The 26,063-nt window shown below is 29.5% G+C and overlaps 1 protein-coding gene across 8 annotated transcripts in view; it reads left to right on the top strand.

Annotated features, from left to right (window-relative positions):
- The window catches only part of CSMD3 (CUB and Sushi multiple domains 3), a 1,243,168-nt gene that overhangs the window by 435,589 nt on the left and 781,516 nt on the right, over positions 1-26,063 (top strand). For 4 of the 8 annotated variants that reach the window (XM_074387062.1, XM_074387063.1, XM_074387061.1 and 1 more), the window contains exons 7-8: positions 3,195-3,506; positions 25,550-25,627. The exons of 2 other annotated variants lie outside the window; for them this stretch is intronic. In XM_074387062.1, coding sequence (XP_074243163.1) covers positions 3,195-3,506; positions 25,550-25,627 — 390 coding nt within the window. The remainder of the gene's footprint in view (positions 1-3,194; positions 3,507-25,549; positions 25,628-26,063) is intronic. 2 more of the 8 variants (XM_074387064.1, XM_074387060.1) reach the window with 2 other exon arrangements.

Genomic DNA, 26,063 nt, shown 5'->3' with positions numbered 1-26,063 from the left:
AAATGGTAAATATAATATATGACATAGTTGTATGGTAATTGATGACTTTATTACCTTAAAGAGGAAATTAGTGTTATTTCTTTATAGTTATGGTATATATATCCAACATATCTAACTAAATATAGATGATTTTATACTTTCTGTCAGCATGAGATATATCTACTTTTAATTCTACAGAATTTTGAATATTCTAAGTAAATATATTTCACACTAACAGAGTAAACTTCTGCTTCAGAACTAATAAAAAAATTTTGAAGTAATTATTACATAATGCAACTAAATATTCAGATTCCACACTTTTTCAAAGTGATGTTTTTGAAAGTTAAAACCAAAATTTTATGTTCTCCCTGCTTTGAAATTACTCTTCATTCATGTCACTATTTAAAATGCAACTTTTGTGTGGTTGAAATTATAATCATTCCATTTGTGAATTGTGTCTTTTTATTGTTAATATTATTTTAGTCCTATTAAATTAATTCTTTCATTTATTCTTTCTACTGATGAATGTTTCTTGAGCATCTACTATGTGCCAGGCAATGTTCTAGGAGCTAGAGATTCAGCAGTGAACAAACTATGCAAAAATTTTAGCCTTCAGGGAGCTTGCATTTCAGTATGGAAAGAATATGAATACAATATATAAGTAAAATATAAGTACGGGTTAGTAAAATATCTAGTTGGCATACCTATCTGGTTAGGTTATGATTATTAAAGAAATTGTGGGATTTATGCTTTATTTCAACCTTAAACATTGTCCTCCATTCAGGTTAAGGGAATAGTACTGAATCATCACCACCATTGGTGGGAAGTATAGCTCTTATGCTAAAGATTTTAAGATTGGAGCTGCTAGAAAGTCCTGGGTCTAAAAATTATAGTTAGACCAGTTCTAACTCCAAAATTTGGTCTGGAACTATGTTTATCTCCTGAGGTCTTCAAGAAAATGAGTGTTTGAAAATGAGTCCAAGAAATTGGTCGGCAGGTCTTTAATGATTAGTTAGAGAAGCAGCCTAAGCCCCCTAAGCCTGTTCATAAGGATTATCTCAGATTTATTGACTCAAATTCATGAGATTATTTAGTATTAATTATAATGACTCTGATGGAATATGATAATTTAATCCACCTCTTTGTAGAAGGTAGGCATGCTCAGATATGTGACAATGTATAAGTTTCATCATTTCTCATAAATATAGCTTATAATTACCAACATATGTTTATAGTTAGTAGTTTCTTTCATTGAAACTAAACCTGGAAATTATGATGAGGTTATAAAAATATTAAAGTATTTGTTTTTTCTATGACCTCATATTCCTCTCAAAAATAAAAGGTTCTAACTCTCTAGGAGAATAATACAGATCAGGTTATATAGTAAAGAGCACATGAGCTCATTATGATGTATGTATGAAACTGTATATCCCAAATGTACAGTTTACGATGAGTTCAATTACTGTATTTTAGTAGTGCAAGCATAATTATTGTTTAGCCATGTGATTAAAAAGTTATTATCAAATATTAGCTGACTAAATACTGCAATCTGATTTATATAACCCATGTGAACTTAGTAGATTCTGATCTATGAAATAGATTATTCACAGAACAACTTGGATTAAATATTCAATAGAAGCTTTCTGATTCATGTTTAAAAACATATTAAAATATTTAAAATAGTCATACCTCATTTGCTTTTGGCTCCTTTAAAATATAAAACAGTTTAACACTTCTGAATTTCTACATCAAATTCAGATATGACGACTCAATCTGGAAGAATTGGGGGAAGAAATGGTCCTTTTTCTTGGCCTGTGAGAGAGGGGCTCCAGGTTTAACTTCCTTTCATCCTTTTTGAATTTAAGGCAAAAAGTAGAATTATTAGTCCTACTAATCACCTGCCTACAGCACAAGAGGAAAAAAAAAATGAAAGAGTATTCTCAAACCATATCAATACTGCTTTTTTTCTCTTTCAGAATAGTTAAAATATCCCTATGCATTTTTATCTAAAATATCTAATTAAACATTGCCAGCAGAATTTTGAAATGTTGAGAAGAGAAATGTATAAAAACATATACCACTCATTGGCTTTAAAAAATATTCAGAAGTTTTGAACCAGTATCTGACTATGATTCCTAATTAGTAGCTGCAGCTCCAAAATCCAGTAATTTGTTTTTGTTGTTGTTAAGCATTTTAGCTGTCAAGATCTTTTTAAATATATCCCCATTCAATTTGACGCTTCTATTATTAGGTTACTTTTCTTCATTATATAGGTCAGCTTTTAAAAAAATTTAAGTAAAATGAAAAGCAAACCTTAATTTGTCACTTTGAATACATACTTTTAAATTATTAAAAAATCTTTAATTGTAATAAAATGTGGTGGAATTATACAAACACATGTGCACACATACACACTATGAAATGCTTATGAATGAGATATTTAGAAATTCCCAATCAATAGTTAAAACTAGTGTTGTGTGAATTAAAGTTCCATGCTATATACTAATAGTTAATTTTCAACTGCTCCCAAATTAAATAATTTGCTTAATTTTAATTAGTTAAGAATTGGCAAAATTATACTTAAAAATAGTAAAAAGTATTAACTAAGTTTTAAAAACTCAATAAATTCTAAGGTACTTAGAGAGCTCATAACAATGAGGTTAAGAAAGACATTTTCATATAATGATTATTTTAATGTCTCATTTTTTCCATCATTTATTTTCATTTTGGCTTTAATTTTAAATTCTCTTTTCTTTGCTTGCTTGTCTTAAAATAGAAAATTTTGGTATTTTTCCCAGAAATTATGAAGAGCTATGGCAGACTATTCAAGGCATACTTTTGAGAAAAGTGTGGTTACATAGTTACCCATTTCATCAGAACCTGACACTTGCCAGGCATTTGTTGCTAAAATTCACTGTAGACTTTTTTAAAAGCTTGATTCAGGGCCACATAAAGGGTTTACTTTTTCACCTGCTCCTCTCAATATATTACCTTTAAAATGTGGTGTATTATGTGTGTATATCTATCCATAGGATGATTGAAACAAACCTACAGACCTAGTGTACTTCACAATTTACTGGCGTGTTTGTGTTTTGCCTCTTCATGTTGATTATCCTTAAGGTAATAGAAGAGAATATGATTGATGAAACTTATCAGAAAAAAATAAACAAAATTTAAAAGAAAAAGTTAGCATCTAGTGCTACTGTGTCCCACAGGTTCTTCTACATTGACCCACACTACCTCCACTGGTGAGTTAGAGGAGCATAACAGGACTACCACTGGTGCTATTGCTGTTGCTAGCACACCTGCAGATGTTACTGTATCCAGTGTTACAGCTGTCACCATCCATAGACTTTCCGAGGAACAGCGAGTGCAAGTTACGAGTCTCAGAAATTCAGGTCTGGACCCCAACACGTCCAAGGACGGGCTCTCTCCTCATCAAGCAGATACACAAAGTACCAGGAGAAGACCAAGACATGCTGAACAGATAGAAAGAACTAAAGAGCTTGCAGTTGTTACTCATAGAGGTATTGGATGTTATTTTACTTGTGCCCATTTAGTTATAGCCAAAGCTATATTTTGGTAATGATTCTAATTAGAGAATGAGCTGAAAGAGAGCCATGATATAGAAAACAAAAGAAAAAGTTCAAAGTAGCTGAAAGATATGGATAGTAACAGCCCAAACTGGAATAATTTGAAAGCATAGAAATTGAAATTAAAAAAGAAGTCAAAAAAGTACAACGCAATTGTTGGAGGGGGAGGGGGTAAAAGTAGAACAAAAGTAATTCATAAACAGCACAGTAAAAACAAGTACCAAATACCTGTTGTTTATTCCATACCAGTTTTGATGATGTTCATGAAACAGGAAAATAAAGTAGCCAGTTTTTATTAGTCAGTGCATATATTTACACGTAGATGATTTATCCCATGTAGTAATTTTCAGTGTTTGCATGATATTTTTATGTTATGCAGATGTTAGTATTTTAAATATATACAGTTTGGGAAATACAGAAACTTTATATCTGGTGATTGTTTTACATAGCTTATTCTTTGCCTGACTCACATGATTGCATTGAAAGATTTCTCATTTTGAAAAGGTAACAGCTATATTGATATTATGGTCCAAAATTTAAGTATTCTTTAAATTTTTAATTTATTTTTAGAGAAAAATAAAGCCACATCATACATTGGTAATTTTCTACTCAATTAATATAAACTTACATTTTACAAAATAAAGAAGTCTAGAAAACACATTTTTCTCTTTCTTGGTGGCAAGTGTCATAGAGAAGTTTAGGGAAAAAATTCAAATAATGTAAAAGAATAAAAGGTCTTCATTTATATCAATATATGCACCAGTAAGAACATTAATTAATTGAACATATTTCAAATATAAAATATCTACTCCATTTCTAAGACATCAAAATTTTTTCTCTAACCTGGCTATGATTTTTGTAGCGTGTTTAGGCATGGTTTATACACACTATGATTTAAGTAATGGAAACCCATTCAATACTTAGAGCACATGAAGGACAGAAATCAAGACCTCTTTACATATATTAATTAAAAATCATACAAAAATATCTCAGAAGTTTGTTTCCATTAGAATTTGTACTGAAAGTACTTACATTGATTCTCTTTAGGGAGGCACATTCTAAAATGAATTTAGAATTCATTTTAGAATTCTGTGATAGTCTTCTCTAAAGGATTAAATCAGTGTCACCTTGATTCTCTATTAACTTTCCTATTATGAATATTACCATTCATAAGAATATAGGGCTTGTGTTAAAATTTGTGATTTGCTCAATGAAGTAAACAGTTATTTTCTTATTACCAGCAAATTTAAATAGGTAAAATTATATTAAAATATTAAAATCACAATTTATTTAGTTTTATTCTCTTTGGAAAATTGCATGAGCTAATACTGGTAGACTACCTGAAAATTATTTTATTACCCACCATAGCGAAGGAAGATAATTTCTGACATAAGTTTATTGTAAAACCAACTAATAATACAATTTCTGCTTTAGCTAAAGTTTTCCATCAAATAGTGTGAGAATTTTGTGGCTATAAATTAAAATTTTACATAAACTTGGAACAATAATGCAGATTGAAAATAGAAAAGGTAATAGTCAACTATTAAATTGATTTTAAGATGGTTCCATATAAAATTTTGAAGTTTATTCAAGTACATTTTAATTAAGCAACCAATGTATGTCCCTGGTAGATTCCAAATCAGTGTTCAAACTTTCTCCATTGTTATCACAAGCTCCCAGTGCTGTTTAAGGGATTGATATGTTTTACCTTTTCCCATATTCTTTACAAAATGGTTATTTTGAATTTAATATGCATTCAGTGGTATAATGTACCTTTAAAATGGATTCCTCATTTAAAAAAAAATAGATGTAAAACATTATATGGAAAACATTTTTAATGTTGTATTCATCATTATTGATGATGATTAAAATTGTTATACTTTTATCAACTTTCTATTTTATTTCATATTGGTTTTTCTGTTTCTTCTTCAATAACTTACTACTATTTCAGTGATTTTGGTTTGCTGCTTATCTAATTATACTCTAGACACAATCTCTTAATATTATGGGCAAAAATATTTGTCAATGTTAAGAGTAGAGGAAACCTGTTATTCTATCTATTGCTTAGTGTTTTTAAAAGTTCTTTTTTTTTTTTTTTTTTTTTTTTGAGATGGAGTTTCGCTCTTGTTATCCAGGCTGGAGTGCAATGGCGCGATCTCGGCTCACCGCAACTTCCGCCTCCTGGGTTCAAGCAATTCTCCTGCCTCAGCCTAGCTGGGATTACAGGCACATGCCACCATGCCCAGCTAATTTTTTGTATTTTTAGTAGAGACGGGGTTTCACCATGTTGACCAGGATGGTCTCGATCTCTTGACCTCATGATCCACCCGCCTTGGCCTCCCAAAGTGCTGGGATTACAGGCGTGAGCCACGGCGCCCGACGAAAGTTCTTAAAATATAGCTGTACTTTTAGCTATGAAACTATCTTCTAAGACTTGATTACTAGCAGATCCAAATTTCTAAATTGGGAATGGCTGACATCAAACCAGTATTATATTTAAAATAATAATTTTGGCTCAGCCACAATGCCTAAAATGCTTACTCAGTACCAGATTCTGTTCTGGAGGAAATTAAGATAAATAATGCATGTTCCCTTCCTGCAGGACATTGCAACAGAGTTGAGGACATAGAGAAATACATTCTGATGGTACAAGGTAGATTTTGTAAAATGAATGTTGATCAAAGTGCTAAAGAAGTAATAGTGTGTATGCAGAGAGTGAGTCTTTTAAGTTATTTTCTCAATGAGTTGGTAAACAGCTCAAAACCGATTGCTTAATTTTTTTAGATATTTCAGAAAAAAAGCCGACTAATCTCTGATACACAATGTACTAAAAATGAACTTTTATGAATAAAAATCCAGTTGTATAATTTTACTCTTTTAAAGCTTTCAGTGATTTCTCAATACCCTTAAGAATGAAGCAGAGACTTGATCATGGGAAACTGCATGATCTGGCTTTTTTCCCTATTTCCAAATTCATCTTATATAACTCTCACAATCACTCTATTATTTTGCCAAACACAATTTATTTTAATTAGTCAAACACCATATTATTTTCTCCATTAAACTACTCTGAGAAGCGAGTCCTTGTTCCTTTTAACCAGATAATTCTAATTTCTTTTCCAACAGTTAGCTTAAATTTTTACCTCCAAGAAGGCTAGGTAATCCTTATAACTTGCCATTGCAGCTTACATTTGTAATCACCAGTCCTATAACTTTTCCTGTAAAATTTAAGCTCTCTGAGGATAAGGAGTGGGTGTGTCTTATTCATACTGCACTTTCAATACTTAGTACAGTTTCTGACCAATAGATATTAAAAAAAAAAAATAGTTCTCAAGCTAAGAACAAGTGTTTACAATTTCACTTGCTAGAAAGTTCACTTAAAGTCTTGAAATTACCTTCTTCAATATAATGAACCTCTACATATTTCAGTGTTAAAGATAACTACCTTTTGTCACAGTTATAATACCAGTGTTTTTAAAATAAAGGCAACACGTTTTCATTAATCCATAATAATATCTTGCTTTTACTGTATTACTAGTTCAAAATTCACAAAATGAAACTGGATATAAAGGTCTTACTTATAGCCCTTGAACAATTATAAACTCAAAATAATTTTATAATTAACCATCAGAAAATCTGTAAAGTCAAAAATGTCCTATGAACAAATATTCTAATGGATATTATTTTACTGAAATTAATTACAGTGTAAAACATAAATGTAAGAGGTTGCTATAGCATAGGTCCATTTGATGTCTGCAAGTTCATGCTGTTTTGCACTATGTAATAATTTAATATTTTTAATTTTTAAATTCACATTACAGTTAAACTTTTAGTTTTATAGGGTCTTTTGATCATTAATGGTTCCCAGTTTATCTGTTTTCATAACCTGAGGCATGTATTAATAATTGACATCAATATTATCATGATCACATAGAAAACATGGATACACACAGTGTTTTGTACTTGTGTGTGTAGACTCAATGTAAGTGTTAATTTGTTTAATTAACACATTGATAAACCAACAACCTATAACTATTTTATTTAAATAACAACTGTGAAATTAATGAGTAATCTGAAAAAACTTGAAATATTTCACAGATATTTTCAGTCCATTGCAATTAATTTTTCTTTTGTACTATAGTTAATATCTTTCCATTTATATTATGTGGCAGAAATAATTCTATTTGAAACAATAAGTATGATATATTTATAGTGAGATTGACAATTTAAAACATACTGGCAAGAAACAGATAAACTAAAACCATGTTACTGAAAAAAAAAAAATTTGGGATCAGGAACAATCATAAAGCTTCACAGTTTTTGTACAAATTCATCCATTCCCTCCTTCAAAAACTTCTAAAAATTAATTTCCAGAAATATTTATTGACAATACACTACAGTATTATTACTAAACCAAAAATTCAGTATCTCAGATGACTTTTTGTACATTATTTTGTTAGTTTAGTCAGAATTCATAAGAGTACCTATATGGAATCTTTTAAATCTGGCCATACAAAATTTAGAAAAAAAAACCCAAGAGTTTCTGTTTCTTATTTTCCGTACTAGAACTAATCATCTATAATTACATATATTTATATTTACTGTCATATCATTATTATATTTATAGTTATTAGAAATAAAGAAAAAACAATTTCATTTAAATTATCTTAAAATAGTTTATTTTCTACTTTATCTCAGTAACAAAATTATTTTTATTCTCCTCCATTTGAAGAGTTTTTGGACATTGAGATAAAATGAAGCAAAAGAGAAAAAATAAATAATGTTAGTTTAAATATCTTAAAAATTAATATTAACACCATACCACATTTTGCTGTATTAGTGTCCAATAGTCCTCAAAATGAGAATTTAATATTTACTTACTGAATTTTAGTCCACCTTTGCCAACTACTATGTGTGAGAGTTTGTTCAGGTCAAATGAACGATTATAGCTCAATTTCTATATTTGCAAAGTAGTTTTTGTAGTATCACAGTATTGCATCAGGGTTATTATAAGCATTAAACATGGTAATGACTTGAAGTGCCATAAACTCAAGTATTTTCTCCCAATAGAATGATAAAAACAAATTGCTTACTATCAATGTTGAGTTTTGGTCAGAGAACTAGGCTGAAACTATACTTTTCCCCTTATTAGCTTTATGATCTTGAGCAGTAAGTTTAATTCCCAAAGTCACAACTTCTCAATATCTGAGAACAACTGCCTCATAGGGTGGTTGTGTAAAAAAAAGTAGCACAGTTGCTGACTTAATTGTTCAACAAATACTATTGTTATTTTCATTTTATTCACAAAGTATGTTTTAACAATTTGATGTACATAACATTGTACTGGATAGTAGGTATATAGGAATCAACAATACAATCTATGCCATAGAGCAGTCTATATAATTTTAAATAAAAAGAATAATTACAAATTTATTCTGAGAAACACTTGCATAGCAGTGTTTTCAAAATGTTATTGAATTACAGTAGAGAGACTGACAATCTCGAAATATGAGTCAAGGAAGGCTGCTCAGAAAATATTTGAACTAATTGTTCAAAGATGAATGAATTATGGAAACCAGTAATTTCTATTTATGTTACTGAGACCCACAGAAAATTGTTTGAGTGGGTATTTAGGCTGAATAGAAATATGGGAAGTCTGTAACAAAAATAAATAAATTGTTCAACTATGTTTGAAGACATACATTAATATGAGTAAGCTGAAAAGTAATTGACTTTTTATTTACAAAATACTCAGATGTTTAAACTTATATAACATATATCTAGTGACATTTGTAAATTCATCAGAATAATTTGCTGCCTTAGCTATATCTTTTGATGTCATTTCTTAATCTTTAAATATCTTTTTTCAGTAATTACTAAACCCTAAAGTTCAGTATTATAGCCCTAAGTAATTTAACTAACATTGACTTGAAAAGAGAAGAAAGTATGCAATGATATGATTTTAGAAGTAGTAAGTAAATTGTCTTGTATTTCTAGAATTATCTATTTTAGAATTAGATGGGAACTTTCAAATCATCAAGTACATTATTTTGTAGAGAAACTTATGGCCTGGCAGAGACTATAAAAACCCAGTCTTCATTGTCCTGGACTAGTATTGATAAATTCAAGATTCATTTAGTGTCTTTTATGTAGTCTTTCATTAAGTGATGTTAAAGTACATAGATTTTAAGCACAGTTGGGTATCCTTTCTCAATAAGGTATTCGTCATGCTTTACTATGTTAAAATAATAATTAAAATGTGTTTTACTCCACCATATTTTACTTTGGCATTGGTTTTCTTGGAGATTTTAGTAGAATTATATTTCCATTATTATTTTTTCATTATGTGGACAAGTTCTGTCAGCTTTTAAGGAGCAGTCTTGATAGTTACTATTTTTATGTACAAAAATTGGATATATTCTAGGAATATTTTTATATGCATATATAATAATTATTAATTATTTTTATTGGACTTCCCAGTGGGAATTTAACTTAGATAAGTACATCTTATAGAATCAAATATGTTATGAGGTTTTATAGACATTACTACTGTTTGTTTTGACATACTATAGTCAATTATGCCACAGCACATTTAACTCTAATGATCATATCAGTAGGATATTACTTTGGTTAATAAGGTTACATGAAATTATGTTGAATTGAGATTGAATATGATGTAGACCTTTCTTCTTCAAAACTAGAGCTTAAACGAAACTCTAACAGTTTTTAAATAAGAAGTACACTATTATTTTTAGGTTTAAGGAAAGAATGGCTAATTCAACACAAAATGTTTATTTTAGGTGAGCAGTTTTAATCCAAGAAAGCAGGAATTCTTTATTGTTACCGTAATTTATATTGTTTTCAAGTAAGCTCATCTGAATATAAGGCTCAACAAAAATATGAAAACAGCAAAGTATCAGAGAGATTTAATATTCACATTAAATTGCCAGTTTGTGTCAGAAGTTGAGATTATTGTATAACAAATTTGTTTCAAGAACTGGTTTGACACTGTTTTACATAAAAAACCAGACTGTGTGAACATAACAGTTTTTTAGGTGCCTATTACGTGTCTGTCAACAATAGATCATATGGTTATGTATAAAATATATTTTAAAATGTTTTCAAGTGTTTGCAAGCAACTAACACTATTTTCAAATATTCTATTAAGACTTTTGTAAAATATAAATTTGTAAATCTAAAACAAGTTTTAGTTTTTAAAATCTTAATAACCATTATCACAATGAGGGAGCTAGTTTATGAGTAGTCATTTAAGTATTTTTTATGAATACTAATTATGCCCAGCAAGTAATCAATTATCAGGGTTTTATTGTACATCTTATCTTTCACTAAGCATGTGATGAAATCAAAAGTATGTTGTATAGTCTCTAATCCCAAAGGAAAAGTTGTAGAGATTAGATTACGGAGAAAAATTATAGAAAAATTACCACAGAATGAGTATGGGATGTGAGGAAGGATGAGGCAACTGGCTTCAAATGCTTGATATGTTGTTCTGTGTAAGAGAGATTAAATCTGTCCTCTGGCATGAGCTGTAGAATTTACTGTATAGAACCATAAGATAGTACAAGGCAGTTTATTATAAAGAAGGCGGTTTTGACATTTGGGTTTTTTTTTTTTTTTCAAATATAGATATGTGCTACTGGAAGCAGTGAATTCTCAAAGACATTCAAGCATAGATTGTAATGGACAAAGTGGGTATTTAGAAATCACTGAAGTGTCAATGAGTATCTTAATGATTGCTACTGTCCCTTTTAATCCTAAATGTCTATGATTCTATAGAGATATTTTATATATTAATTAATTAATTTACCATCACTTTATATTTCCTACTGGTGTTGAGCTGACATGTACTTATTTCAATGATTATTTAAAGCCATTGTAAAAACAAACATAGAAGTGGCCAATGCTACCATCAAGGAATTTGGAGATTAGCAATTTACTTATCTCATTAAATGTGAAATCATCAGGAATATATTTGTTTTGTTTTGTTTTGTTTTGTTTTTGTTTTTTCCTGAGCACAATGCCCACATCTGTGCTTTAAATTTGAAAGCTTCTAAATTTGGAGGTCCAGTCCTTGCTTGTCTTTTAGGCAGTGTTATTTCTAGCAGCAGATGACAGTGCTATTCTTACTCTCTTCACTACCACATTCTACTATTTATTTATTCACTCATTTCTCTTTATTCTTTATTTTTTCTTTTTCTTTATGTCTTTCTTTTTTCTCTTTATTTCTTTTCACTTTTTTCTTGTTCCATCTCATTTTTAAATATTTTTCTCTCTCTCACAAATATCCACTGAGTGCCAAGCTGTCTTCCAGTTGTTGGGTATACAGTATTGAACAAAACTTAGTAGACCTAGCTTTATTGAACTTATATTCAAGTGAGGAAGAAAAAGGCAATAACTAGATAAACAAATAATTGTATGATGGTAATAAGGGCTGTGCAGAAAATCAAAACAGGCTGTATGGTAATTTGATTGCTACCTTTGTCTGTATGATAAGGAAAGGCCTCCTTGAGGTGTTAAAATTTGAACTGAGACCTAATTAACAATAAGAAGACACAGATGCTCTTGGAGCCATGCTTTGCAAGTTTAGAGACAGTCAGAGGAAAAAGCACACCTGGAAAAAAAAACACACTAGTTAAAAAGAGCTTGTGTTTAATTTGAGAAAAGGAAAACCCATTAATTCTGGCGTTCAATGCACCAGGAGGAAAGTAAGGTAGATGAGGTGGGAAACGTAGGTAGGAAAAACACCGTTTGGCTTTTAGGAAAAATGAGCTTTATATTTATCTAAACCATTGGTAGACTTTAGCAGGGAACATGTATTATCAAATGTACTTTTAAAAGAAGTCACTTTAGCATGTATTTGAAGAAGAAATTTCAAATGAATAGGAGAAAGTAGACAAATATTAGTAGGATATACAGAAGTGCAAGTAACAGTTGATAGTTACTTAAGAGTATAGGTCTTATACTATGCTTTTCAAACTTCATGTGAACATGAATTATCTAGTAGTCTTGTTCAAATGCAGATTGTGACTAGATGGAATTGGAGTTGGATCTCAGATTTTGCATTTCTAACAGATTTCTAGGTTTGCTCATACATTGAGTACCAAGAACTTAGATGAGGATGATCATCATGGAGAGATACCAACATTTATCACATAGTCCCAACACTGTTCCTCATGGGATTTTGTTCTCATCTAGGATCATCACAATGTTGACAAACTATCTTGGATAATATAGTAAAAGCTAAACTTTTATTCCAGAAGAGTGACTCAAAGGGTGGTAAATTTATGAGTGGATGGAATATTTTAAGGCAGATGGATTTTCTCAATCAATCTTAATGACAATAATTAGTTTTGGTAATCTTTAAGAATGGCTGAGCTATTGACATTGATAATGATTTTGCTGGAAAGATCAATAAAGGAATAGATGAATAAGAAAATCATGAGGGGAGAAATACCAGATATAGGTGATGGGGGGATGCAGGCAGCAAACCACCTTGCCATGTATGTACCTATGCAATAATCCTGCATGATCTGCACATGTACACCAGAACCTGAAGTATAATAATAATAAAAAAAAAGAAAATCAATACTAAGTCAAATTTTAGCTCATGATTTTAAATTTTATCCTAAATTTACAGTTTGAAATGGTTATTTTTCAGTGCATCAAATAACAAAGAGAAAAAATATCAGGGTTTATTTTCTCTTTACTTATCATGCTTCAAGTCTTTGAAAGGCTAATAAATGGAGGTAAAACAGAAAAAAAAATGAAGAAAAGAGAAAGAAAATATAAAGTATGCAAAAATTGATTGCCAAATCAAAAATTCTCAGGAGTTAAGCTTTAAGCATTGTTTTCTTATTTTATATATATGGTGAACTACATTTGTTTGCTTCAATTCCCAGGTCTTTATTTATGAGACTAATATATTCATTTTAATATAATTTTTGAAGCGTAACTAATAATAGACTGCAGAATTTGTAACTTTTAAAAAATTATCTGATTATGTATAATTCTTATAGAATTACTTAAATTTATATATTTATTTATTTTGTATGTGAGAACTTTGATAATGGACAAGTGAATACGTAAAATAGAGGATTGTCAACATTTTTGGTGGAGAATTACATACAAATATTGATCATTGTGTGCTTTATCAATATCCTGCCATACTTTTTATTTTTTTCATTGTTCTCTTGATTTTTCTCTAATTATGTTATTTAGTGGAAAGTTGTGTTCTGTGTTTATATTGGTAGCTATTTAATAATTCATGGTCAGAAATGTACCAATTTATCATTTAAATACATGTTTATTGAATAGCGTCCTCATTTTCTATTCATTACATTATTTCATCACATTTGTGAAATTGTCAAAACAATGTCATTCATAACAGTAAATACATTTTAATATTTCTTATTATTTTACATCTTGTCAAATAAGTTCTTTTTAAGAAGAAAGAAGAGAAATAATAAAATGTTGGAATTTACTTGTTAACAGGTTTATGCCTTTCTTTTAAATGTATTAGATAAAAGTACTCAGAATGTCTGAGGACTTGAATGACAATATTAAACAATGAAAATTTATTTTATTCACAAATGGCAAATCTGTAAATAACCATTTTAACATTTTTATTCAATGCTACCCTTCAAACCATGCTTTAGAGTTAGTCCTATGTAAAGATTTTAAGAATTTCTGATGTCAATGTTCTTAATTTTTTTGAATAGGCCTTTAAGGAAACCTATATATATTTTTCAGGTTTTCAACCACTTTCTTTTGTTCACCTGTAATCATTCATCAGATATCTTGATAGCTTATTTTTATATTAACACACTATTTCTCATTTTTAGTAGAATGAGAAAATAAGGAAAGATAATAATATGCACTGAATTGATCAAAAGGGAAAGCTTAACTTTAAAGATCAGTGATGAAACATTTTGTGTGTAGCTGATTTCCCCAAACGGTTACCAGAGCTTATTTTACCTGTGAATGAGATGGTCACAGTGAATTGACGTATGTGACTTTTAAATCTTTTTCTTTGTTAAAATATTTTGAAGGGGCTAGACTTTCTATTTGTGCTCAAAGCTGATGCCAAAGCAGACTCCTCTGCCTTTTGGAGTATGAAGAAATGGTCCGATGTGGAGACATTTTTATCTTATTCAGAATTATTTCAGGGCATTTTCACCCACTTTTGCAGCAAGCTGCTTTCCTTGCATATAGTTTTCTAGAGCATATGGCTACCCTGCTGTGCACGGAGTGAAACCACACAATTAATCTTTACAATTTTAGGAAGAGCAGAACCTTCATATATGGCAGAACAGCATGGTTTTAGGTTTAGGGTACATTGTGTAGGATTTTTTTTTTTTTTTTCACAATTACATCATTTGTATTCTGAATCATGGACTGTTGATTTTTACCGTTGATGATTGGTCTTTATTTAAATTATTCTTTCAATGCTATTTTCTCATAATAGCAAATGAAATTAAAGTAACAGAAATATATAGATTTTAGATTAATCTTAGAGATTAATTTTATCCAGAGCCTAGAGATGTTAGAAATTTTTCATTGAAGAGGCTTACATTAAGCGGGGGAATATCTCATCAACTCTTCGGAACTTTCCCTTTGGAAAGAAATGCAGGCAAAGACGATTTTACTAAAAAGACTAAATGATTATTTGAATTTCATATAGCAGTTGGCTTTTGCTAAAACTTTTAAATTTATCTGTTCATACCTTTAAAATAAAGTATTATGAGACTGCAGGCCATGGGGTTATACTTGGCACTGTTATCAGAAAATTGTTATCTTTATTCAATATTAAATCCAGCAAATAAATTTTACACTTTTTTAAGGTAAACATATTTAGGGTCAAATATTGCTGATTCCTTAAAATTCTATGTTAAAATGAATAAATGAGGATAGGATATACAAATTTCAATATGGTTTTCTATGATATACACGAGAGCTCGGATTGAGTGTATGGAATTATGTTATCTATAATCAGGTGGTATAGATGATAGTATTTATGTTTTAGAGTCAAGTGGATGACCAGATTTTATGAACATACAGATAACCTTGGGCAATTAATTTAGCTCTTCTCCATTTTCACATATTTTAAAAGGGGTAATAATTTTGCATGTATATTTTGTTATTTCAATGAGACAGTACACATAGAGTAACTAATGCTTTAGACACACATCCAGTAAATGATACTGCCCCTTTCTGGATCCAGTGCAAGCAGAAAATCTACTGTATTTTTTGTAAAGATAAATATAAACAAATTTATTTTAAAAAGATTAGCATAGTTTTAAATTTTTTAAGTAGCTCACTTGCTTAGGAAAAAAATATATAATGCAATATTGATATGGATATTGGATATGAGTATATACAGTTGGATTTAACACTATTCATATTGGTTCCATGTATAAGTTATACCAAAGTAATGTATAACATTCAGCTCATCTCAGATTTCTATTAACTCCTTATTTGTTTTTGCCAGTTTTACTTTTAATTGAATTACTTTTGAATTTCAATACAGCCAACTCATTTAAATTTCTATCTGTTCTATCTTTGTGAATCTCTGTTTCTTACAGATATAATTGCTAGAAAACAGCACAGTTGTGTTGTCTACATTTTCAAAACATTTTCTAAGAAAGAAGTGAGCAACCAGTGGTAGGATGATGAGCGCCAACAATAATTCTATCTAGATATTATCCTTTGAAGTACAATGGTGGTCATAGACAAATTAAGAGATTTTGTTGAATACAATATCTGAGATGTAGATTTCAAATAAATCTCTAATAATTTCCATATATCAGTGATATATTCATTACAGTGCATTTAGAAACAATGAAACATTGCCTAATTTGAGGAATTTTTACTTAAAAAGGGACTATTTCCAAATGAATGAATGTAAAGAAACCACGAAGAACCATGCTGTAATCTATGGTAGCGGCAACTGTGCTGTTATGATTCCCAACTAGTTGGGATAAAAGCAGTGAGATGTTGGATAAAGTCGTCTATTGCAGCCTGTCATGAAAAGACCAATGCCCTTAGCCATTCAGATCAAACTTCTGGGCAGAGAACAAGGAGGAGAATAGGAGAATGGACTTGGAAAAGCAAATATAAAACATAGATGTTTATGATGAGTGTGTTGGCATTTTGAATAGCCATGAAATTAGCAGTAAAACACTGCATTAAATACAACTATCAAAACTCATTTATGTTTGTTTTAAACAGAATCTAGGCACTGATATGAATATTTCTAGTGAACTTTAGTGAAATATAATAACCTGAAATCACAGGAATGGTGGACTGTTATTATTTATTAAAGCAATTCATTTTCTTCTATTTTTTCCTGTAATTTTTTTTGTAAATTTATAAAATCATTCAGTGCACAAATGAAATTTGTAGTGAAAGAATATATGCCACTGTCCATGGTCTGAAGAAAGTCATTAACGTTGGCTACTATTTTTCATACAGTTGTTTCTTTCCTAATTAATCTCATTTTAGAAGGCATTATAGTAAACATAAGTGATTTCTTATGTTAAGTGCAAAATAAATATTTAATGTAATTATATTTTATCTTGAGTAAGAAAATAGTAATGTTATCTTTCATGTAACAGTTTGTAATCATTATCTGTGATAAAATTAATTTTTGAAATGAAAATAGAAACAAAATAAAACAAAATCACTTTTGTTCTAGAGAACATAATATATCAAAACAAAAAATGTCTCGAGAAAGTACATACATTGAGTGAATATTAATATTAACTGTGCAACCAGAAACAATTTAAAAAGTTAGTTAATTTAAAGCTGTCAGAAAATAAAGATTAAAAACAAATTAAAAGCAGACAGTTTTAAAGTGTTAAAAGTATCTTTGAACTATACCAATGGTAACTCTTCCCATATGGTGACTTTTATTATACCAGTTATAAGAATCCCTAAAGAGAATATAAAAATTCCACATTTTTCATATAATCCTGACATTTTATAGCATACCATAACTGTAAGACCTTTTACGCCAAGCATTGCGGATGCATCTGATGTTATCTTCGTGTTATGGTTTCCTGAATTTGTTCCATTTCTAGGAAGAAAGAAAGCCCATGTACACATTTTAGAGTCTTTATGCAATGATTGGTTACGTGATTTTTCAGCCAGTTGTGTAGGTTGTTCATGGTCTCCCAAATAAAAATTAATAACTTCATTCAATCTTTAATGCCTATGAATATTAACAAATTGATTTTATTAAAACAGAATGTCTCCTTTCCATACTCACCACTCTGTTCAGTTTTCCATTTGAAAAATTTACACTTATTTCTTAGTCTAAAATAATTGAAAAATACGATGCCACAGATTTAGAGACTAAGTCAACCTCATTTCAACATTGAGACACGGAAACTTCAGGATCTTCCTTTAGAAAATGGAAAATGGGCTTGTTAGTGGAGAATCTTGAAATGCATTAAATAATTATTTATATAATCTATATGATTTTATTTATATGGTTGTGTACATTTTTACCAAATATGACATTTTGATCAACGATTTGGAGAGGTTTCTAACTTTGAATAGAAAAGTAAAATTTAATTTAGAAATTCAGGGAATTTAGATAATTTACTTTGTGTATCATACCTACGTAGTGAAAAAGACATAATACAAAACAGTTGACGGATTTTTGGTAATTGCATCATGAATCGAAATGACTTCTGAGACTGACTAGACCTTAATATCATAAATGGGAAATAATAGTACAGCTAACTAACATTTAAAGATTCTTGCTACTTCTTTATTTCTATAATTTATTATGTAATTTAAGCACAATAGTAAAATATATGATTGTATGTTTTTTTCACATAAAAATTGAACATCACATATATTTTATATTTACACCTCCTATATGCAAGAATAAGTGCTAGCTACAAATGAGCATTGTGGCATAATTAAGAGTTTAAGATTTGGAAAAATTTGTTGGATTTTCTGAACCATATTATTTATCTCTAATGATTTTTTTAATGGAGAGTACATTATAATTTTAAATAATTATAAAAATCAATAATATTTCTTAAATTTATCTAGTTCAATTTCATTATTTTTGAATTTAAAAAATATTTTAAATCTTGTGTATCCCTAGTATGTTTATATTTACCAATGAATTTTTTTGTGCCTTAAGAACTTTTTAAAATTCTTATTTTTTGTGTGTGCTTTTTTTTTGGTACTTAGTTGTACTACTACCTTTTTCATAAAATTATGGCCATTGTTTTTCTTTATACAAAGTTTATCTTCCTTTATTTTAAACATATTTTGAAATAAAATATTTTTCACATAGATTCAAGAGCTACTTAATATTATGTCACTGAGTTTTCTATTACACCTTCTTCCTATATAACCCAGAAACATGATCTAATTGCAGGATACCTCTAATCAGGTTTTAAAAAAATTGTGCTACAGAAACATTTATAAAACAAATATTATTTTCTCAGAAGTTTATAGTATTAATAGAGTAGTAAACCTTATATGAAAGATGTTAAAGGAGATACTGCAGGAATGTTGTTTAGTTTTAAATCTAGCAGCAGTATAATTTCTCCATCTTTCTTTGTCTAAGGATTACATGCAAGAAGTAATCAGTAGCAGTCTCCATGATAAGTATGTTCTGGAAAGTGTTTTGTTCAGCCAGTACAGGAAGGAGAAAAACAAAGTTAAATTTTTGTATTTGTTGACCTGTAACGTAAAACCACCATTCACTTTTAAACCAACAAAAAAAGTCATCTTTATACAGTTAAATAATTTTATAACTTCTATACACATTTTAATCTTCCAAATAGAACTGATAATTCTGATTACATTAGTCTTTCTTTTCTTTGGCCTAAATTCTACTCCTAAATAGTTAAGAATTACATCTCTTAGAACTATATAGAAAAGTTAATCAACATGTCCCGTGTCTTATAGAATCAGAACATAGATTTGCCAACTCCTAATCCAGTGAGCAAAATGCTAGAAATAACACACTGTGTTTTAATATTACTTTAACCTTTAGTCAGTGACTGATTAGTCTTAGTACTCATGTAAATAAATCTTCTGTCAATAGTGAGATGTGCCATTTTCTCAAAATCAAATACACATACAAAGACATGTTAGTTATTTTCAATATTCAAAAAATTAAAATACAATTAATTTCATTAGCAGTATAGTTTATTAGTTTACTATAAAGTGAAAGATAAGATTATCATGAATAAATTGAAAATAAAAAGTAGGAAACACACATCCAGGTATTGTATCAAAAAATACAGTACAGAAGCGGAAGAGAAAGACATTATTGTACTTTTGAAAAGACAGGTTAAAATGAAGCAGAAACAAAAACATAAACAAGATACTAGTGACTTACTTGTTCTTAAGAAATCTTTTCCTTTTTAAATATATTACCATGATGTGGTTGAATTATAAATTTATAATACAGATACTGATACTTCCAAGATACTTTATTGTCAAAATAAATACTACAAACTTGGAAGAATAAAATAAATACAAAATTAGAGTATTCCATTCATTCTACCTTCATTATTGTATTTGAATATAAGTGGGAAAATAAGAGGGCTTCAGAATGTTCTGAAAGGATTTAATAACTAATATCACTGTCTTCAATGAGAGCGCTATGCATACATGAAAGAAACTTATTTCAAATGAAAACAATATTTTGCCAACTAACACTAAACATGTCTGTTTCTTCTTTTTCAAAGTTAAATGTTCTGCATATTACATATTTTCACTATATATGCATAGCAAGGAAATAGAATAAGGTCTTTCAGATAGATAACTTTTGAAATTATTTGGTGAAAGACTCAATTTTTAGGGGAACTTCAAGCCAGGAAATGTTTTGTGACTTTAAGTTACAGAAGCTCAGTGATAAAACGACCCATTAAAGGCCATCTTTTTCAAACCTCTGACTGATAACTTAAAGCCTTTCTACTATACCTATTTAATATGATCGATTTCCTAACATTAACAACCAGTACCAACACTAAATCTACTTCCCAATCTATTTTATCCCAGCAATACTACATGTTCTCAAGTTATACTTAAAAAGTTTTTGTGACATAAAACATAAAGACAAATACCTGTTAAACCAAAATAGTTGATACAAGAAAAAAAAATCAAGCTATAACTTATATGCATGAATATGTGGTTAATTTTTATAGTAGGCATTTTAATTTAAATTATTTTAAATAATGAATTCTGCTGATTAACATGAAAATAAGATGAGGTTTAAGTAAGAGTCAATCAATATCATTTTCTTTTTGTAATTTTTTAAAAAGGATTTCAAATTTATATTGATCTTGAGACTAAAGACAACCTGGAAGATGAGACAATGATAATTCGCTACATGGCTTAAAAGTACTCTGATGTAGGTTACAAAATACAGTGGTTTTCCTATTGTCCAGAACTTACAAGTAAATAAAGAGGTATTTGATTGCTGGCCTAATGCTCTTCCCTGTCAGACCATTCTCGTATTATAAAGTATTTCTATTAAACAAATATTCAAACCAAAAATGTAATGAAAACTTTTAAAATGATTAAAAATTATTAAGCATATGAAAGACAAAAGAAAATAAAGGAAGTGAATCATTGTGCATATGCCTATGAACCCTGCATTTAATGCTTTCTAATATTATTAGAGTATATATAGTTTTTCTGTTTTTCATCTAGAGGTTTATAAATGAAAATGCTTCATTTTGAGCATTCTTTTTTTTTAAATTAATTTTTAAGTTCTGGGGTACCTGTGCAGATCTTGCACAATTGTTACATAGGTATACACAGGCCATGGTGATTTGCTGACTCCATACCCCCGTCAACTACATTAGGTATTTCTCCAAATGTTATCCCTCCCAAACATCCCCACCTGCTGCTATGGCTCCCCTAGACTCACACCCCCCAAACAGACTCCAGTGTGTGATGTTCTTCTCCTTGTGTCCATGTGTTCTCATTGTTCAACACCCACTTATGAGTGAGAACATGCAGTGCTTGGTTCTCTGTTCTTGTGTCAGTTTGATGAGAATGATGGTTTCCAGATTCATCCATGTCCCTGCAAAGGACATGAACTCATTTTTTTATGGCCTCATAGTATTACATCATGTTTCTGTGCCGCATTATCTTTATCCAGTCTATCATTGATGGGCATTTGGGTTGGTTCCAAGTCTTTGCTATTGTAAACAGTGTGTGAATGAGCATATGTGTGCATGTGTCTTTATAATAAAATGATTTATAATTCTTTGGGTATATACCTAGTAATGGGATTGCTGGGTCAAATGTTATTTCTAGTTCTAGATCCTTGAGGAATCACCACACTGTATTCCACAATGGTTGCACTAATTAACACTCCCAGCAACAGGGTAAAAGTGTTCCTATTTCTCCACATCCTCTCCAACATCTGTTGTCTCCAGATTTTTTTTAATGATCACCATTCTAACTGGTATAAAAAATCACTTACTCCCATTTTAGTTCATGATCAATAAAGGAAATTCTCCCAACAAAATACCTTTAGTTAAAAGACTCAGAATTGCCAATATTGTATATATTCATTCATACACTCATACAAATATGGCATGTACATGACAGGCCAAGGTGAGTGGATCACTTGAGGTCAGGAGTTCCAGACCAGCCTTGCCAATGTGGTGAAACCCTGTCTCTACTAAATTACAAAAATCAGCTGTGTGTAGTGTTACGCACCTGTAAACCCAGCTACTAGGGAAGCTGAGGCAGGATAATCACTAGAACCTGGGAGGCCGAAGTTGCAGTGAGCCAAAATTGCACCACTGCACTCTAGCCTGGGTGACAGAATGAGAGTCTGTCTGAAAAAAATAAAAAAATAAATAAATAAATAAATAAATAAATAAATAAATAAACCAAAACCAAAAATATGACATGAGCAAAATATTTTTTCTACCTTTGAGGAGCTTACCACACAGTGAAGTGAATTGCCACACATGACACACTGTCTAAACATTTTCCTTAACCTGTATAAAATACCATGATTTATTTTAACATTCACTTTATAATAAATTTTACTTGCATATTACTGAAATGCATCAGTTTAAAAAGTCAGGTTAATTTGCTAAATTAAATGTGGTCATTAGAAGCACTCATTACTTGATGACAAGTCAATATTTATTCCATGTATCTTTTATACATAGTGAAATCTATATTTTTATGGCATATATTGTAATATTAAATACCTGATACATGATTTAGAATAGTCTTGTAATTAATACTTGCAATATTTATCCTTTTATTTATTAGGAGATATACATTATTCTTTCTATTAAAAATATAGACAGCTAAAGAATTTGTTTTCTGTTTAACATATTTTAAAGTTTTTGTGAATTTAAATTTTATATTATTCATTCACACTTTGTCATGTCCAAAAGTGGTTATTTTCCTGAACTTTCACCTTCTGCATCTGTATTACAATACTACTGTTTTTATTTTTTTAAATATAGATGTATCATTATTCAAAATAATTTGGCATATAGATACTTATGAAAGAGAAACTTAAGGTGCTTTTAGAAACAGGAAAAATCCTATACAACCAAATAATTAAATCGAGATACTTATAAGTAGGCATGTTAATCTCTCTTCTTCTACACACACCACCATTGCCCCCCCAATATTAACAACTTGTTATTTACAACATTGAATTCTTTGATCTGAAGAATTTTATTCTTCTTAATTTTCTCCTTTGGCCGGATAATCTTTTCATTTAGTTTTCTTTATTCTTTTTGAAATCCAGACTTGTGTTAAAATCACCATGAAATCTTCAGACTTATTTGTTATATTTATAAAGTCAAATCCTATAATGCAGAGAAAAGTAGAGGTAGATTCCTACTTATAATTTATGTTTCCAATGGAAAAATCTAGAATAATGCCAGAAAATACAAAATGCAAATTTTGTCAAATATTTTGAGACATCAGAAAATTCACATGTGACAAGACTAAATTTAGAACTACTGAACATTTAAGAAAAATTAACTTTAGGTTACCATGGCGGTTGGGCCAGAGGTAGAAGAGAATCAAAACAAAAAGCATCACTTGGGAGGGATGTTGTTATTTTTTCACCATAAATAAGGATCCACAGTTAAAGAATCTTGCAACTATTAAGAAAGAGGACATTTAGTCCTAGCTGCTTACTTTGAGAGAACAAAACAGGTAAAAAGGCAGATTCTTGTCCAAAATCCAACAACTAGTACTTACTAAGAATTAGCCTTTTAAACCCTGCTCCAATGATATTATTCCTCTTTTTAAAAATATATGCTTTGTGTATAGACAGTTCAAAACTATATATTCACATAAACTATTAGGTCCTTTCTCTACCATTCTACATTTGAAGACATTAACAAGAAAAAACTCAACCTTAAAATGTTTCATAGACCAATAAACATCCATAATTTGAACTAATTGCATAGATGATGTTCAGAAATAGTGAAGTGGTAATTCTAAACCATCTAACAAAAATCAGTTTCTCTTCTTTTAAATTTATAGCATGAAAAGAAACCAGTTGCAAAACATTTAAGGCTGCCATCCTCCACTATAAACTTGATAAAAAGTAATATGTAAAGAGTTCCACACTGTAACTGAGCAAGTTAATTATCTTTCCTGTTTTCTTGTTTATGCTTTGTTTTTTAAAAGAAAATAATTGAAGTGGGGAAGGGTGATGAGGAGAGATTGGTCAATGGAGACAAAAATATAGTAAGATGGAAGGGTGAGAAGACACAAGTTCTAGCATTTGATAACACGACAGAGCAACTATATTTAACAGTACCTTATATTTCAAAATAGCTAGAACAGAAGATTTGGAATGCTTTCAACACAAATAATAGATATTTACAGTGTTGGATATACCAGTTACTCAGATTTGATCATTACACATTGTATGCTTATATTAAAATATCCTATATACCCTCTAAATAGGTATAACTACTATGTATCCATAAAACTTATTAAAAATAAAATAAATGATATTTAAATATCTCATTAGGACGGGATCCATAACATTTTTTAATTAGTGGAGTTTTAATTAAATAAACATTTCTTCAATGTACTTGATGTTGTTAAAAACATAAATATAATGTTTTCTGAACTATCACCACATTTTAAAAATCCATAGCAACTGTATTTAATCAAATAATGCATGCTTAAAATAAAATAATACTTTTTTAAAATTTGAATTATGGAAATATTTTTAACATATCTCCGGTTTAAAAAAATAATTCCTTATCTACTTCATTGAATTTCTCTGTATTTATTTTTTTCTTAGACTATCCAGTTATATCTATTTTAATTTAGTGCATAATTAAATATCTAAGAATGGCAATAACATATTTTAGATGGGCTCCAAATAGCTGTAATTTAGTATATTGTGTGCAGTATGGACTAACATCAATCATAGTATCAAAAGCAATAATAATGAATGGAAATGATTGTTGATAGAAATACTAAAATACATTTAAAATTTTTCTAATTAAGCCATTTTGTTTAATGTGTCCTAACATTTCAAATAGCCTAAATTTAGGAAATTTATTTTAAGAAACAAACCTATTAGTTTCTTCCCACTACTCTAATACTCCAGCATTTTTACTTTGCTAGTTTATTTATTCCATAAAATTTGATGAATTCAAGTGGTTTATGATAAAGTGCTGAGGTTTCACTTTTATATAAAAATTTGAACAGTTAAAAAATACAGTTAAAAATATGTATATGCAGGATTTTCCCTGTAGAATATTTAAAATCTTTCTACACTGCTTAGTATTTTACTACTAAGTGATTATATTGCTTTAAAAAAATTCTTCTGGGTACCGTATCAGACTTAAGAAAGTGGTTTCTTTATCTTGCATAATTCCATGCTAACAAAATTTCTTAACTTGAATTTCATTTTAAAATTGTATTTCCTGATACATGTTTTTGTTTGTTTTCTTAACTAGTGAAAAAGGCCATAGATTTTAAATCTAGAGGATTTAAATTGTTTCCAGGGAAAGACAACAGCAACAAGTTTTCTATCTGTGAGTGTACTTCTTTTTTGTTACTTTCTCTAGTGCAAGAGTGAAGTTTGTGGTGTCTGTGTTGTTTGTATGTGTTTTACCAAAATATTCATGTATTTACCAAATTAACTGCATTAATATCTGTATAACATGCATGATGATTATTCAGTATTATATTATATTTAAATATGTATTGAGTTAACAGATTAACATAGTAAACTCCCAGCCTTAGATTGTTTTTGATAAAGTTTATTTTATATTTCAAAATGTAAAAATATTCTTTTTATCATATGTGTTGAGGACACTCAAGTTTTGTAGTTCTAGGAGCTCAGGGAAGAATGAGTAAGATTTCTAAAATTGGTGGTTTATTGTAGGAGTTCTTGATTGACTACATCTCCATTTCAACAAAAGTGTTTTTCTAAGAAAGATTACTTTTAAAATAGCAATTTTTATTTAA

This window comes from Saimiri boliviensis, chromosome 15 (genome assembly GCF_048565385.1).
Source record: "Saimiri boliviensis isolate mSaiBol1 chromosome 15, mSaiBol1.pri, whole genome shotgun sequence".
Classification (NCBI taxonomy): Eukaryota; Metazoa; Chordata; class Mammalia; order Primates; family Cebidae; genus Saimiri; species Saimiri boliviensis.
Note: the sequence above shows the minus strand (reverse complement) of the source record. Positions and strands in the feature narration are given on the sequence as shown.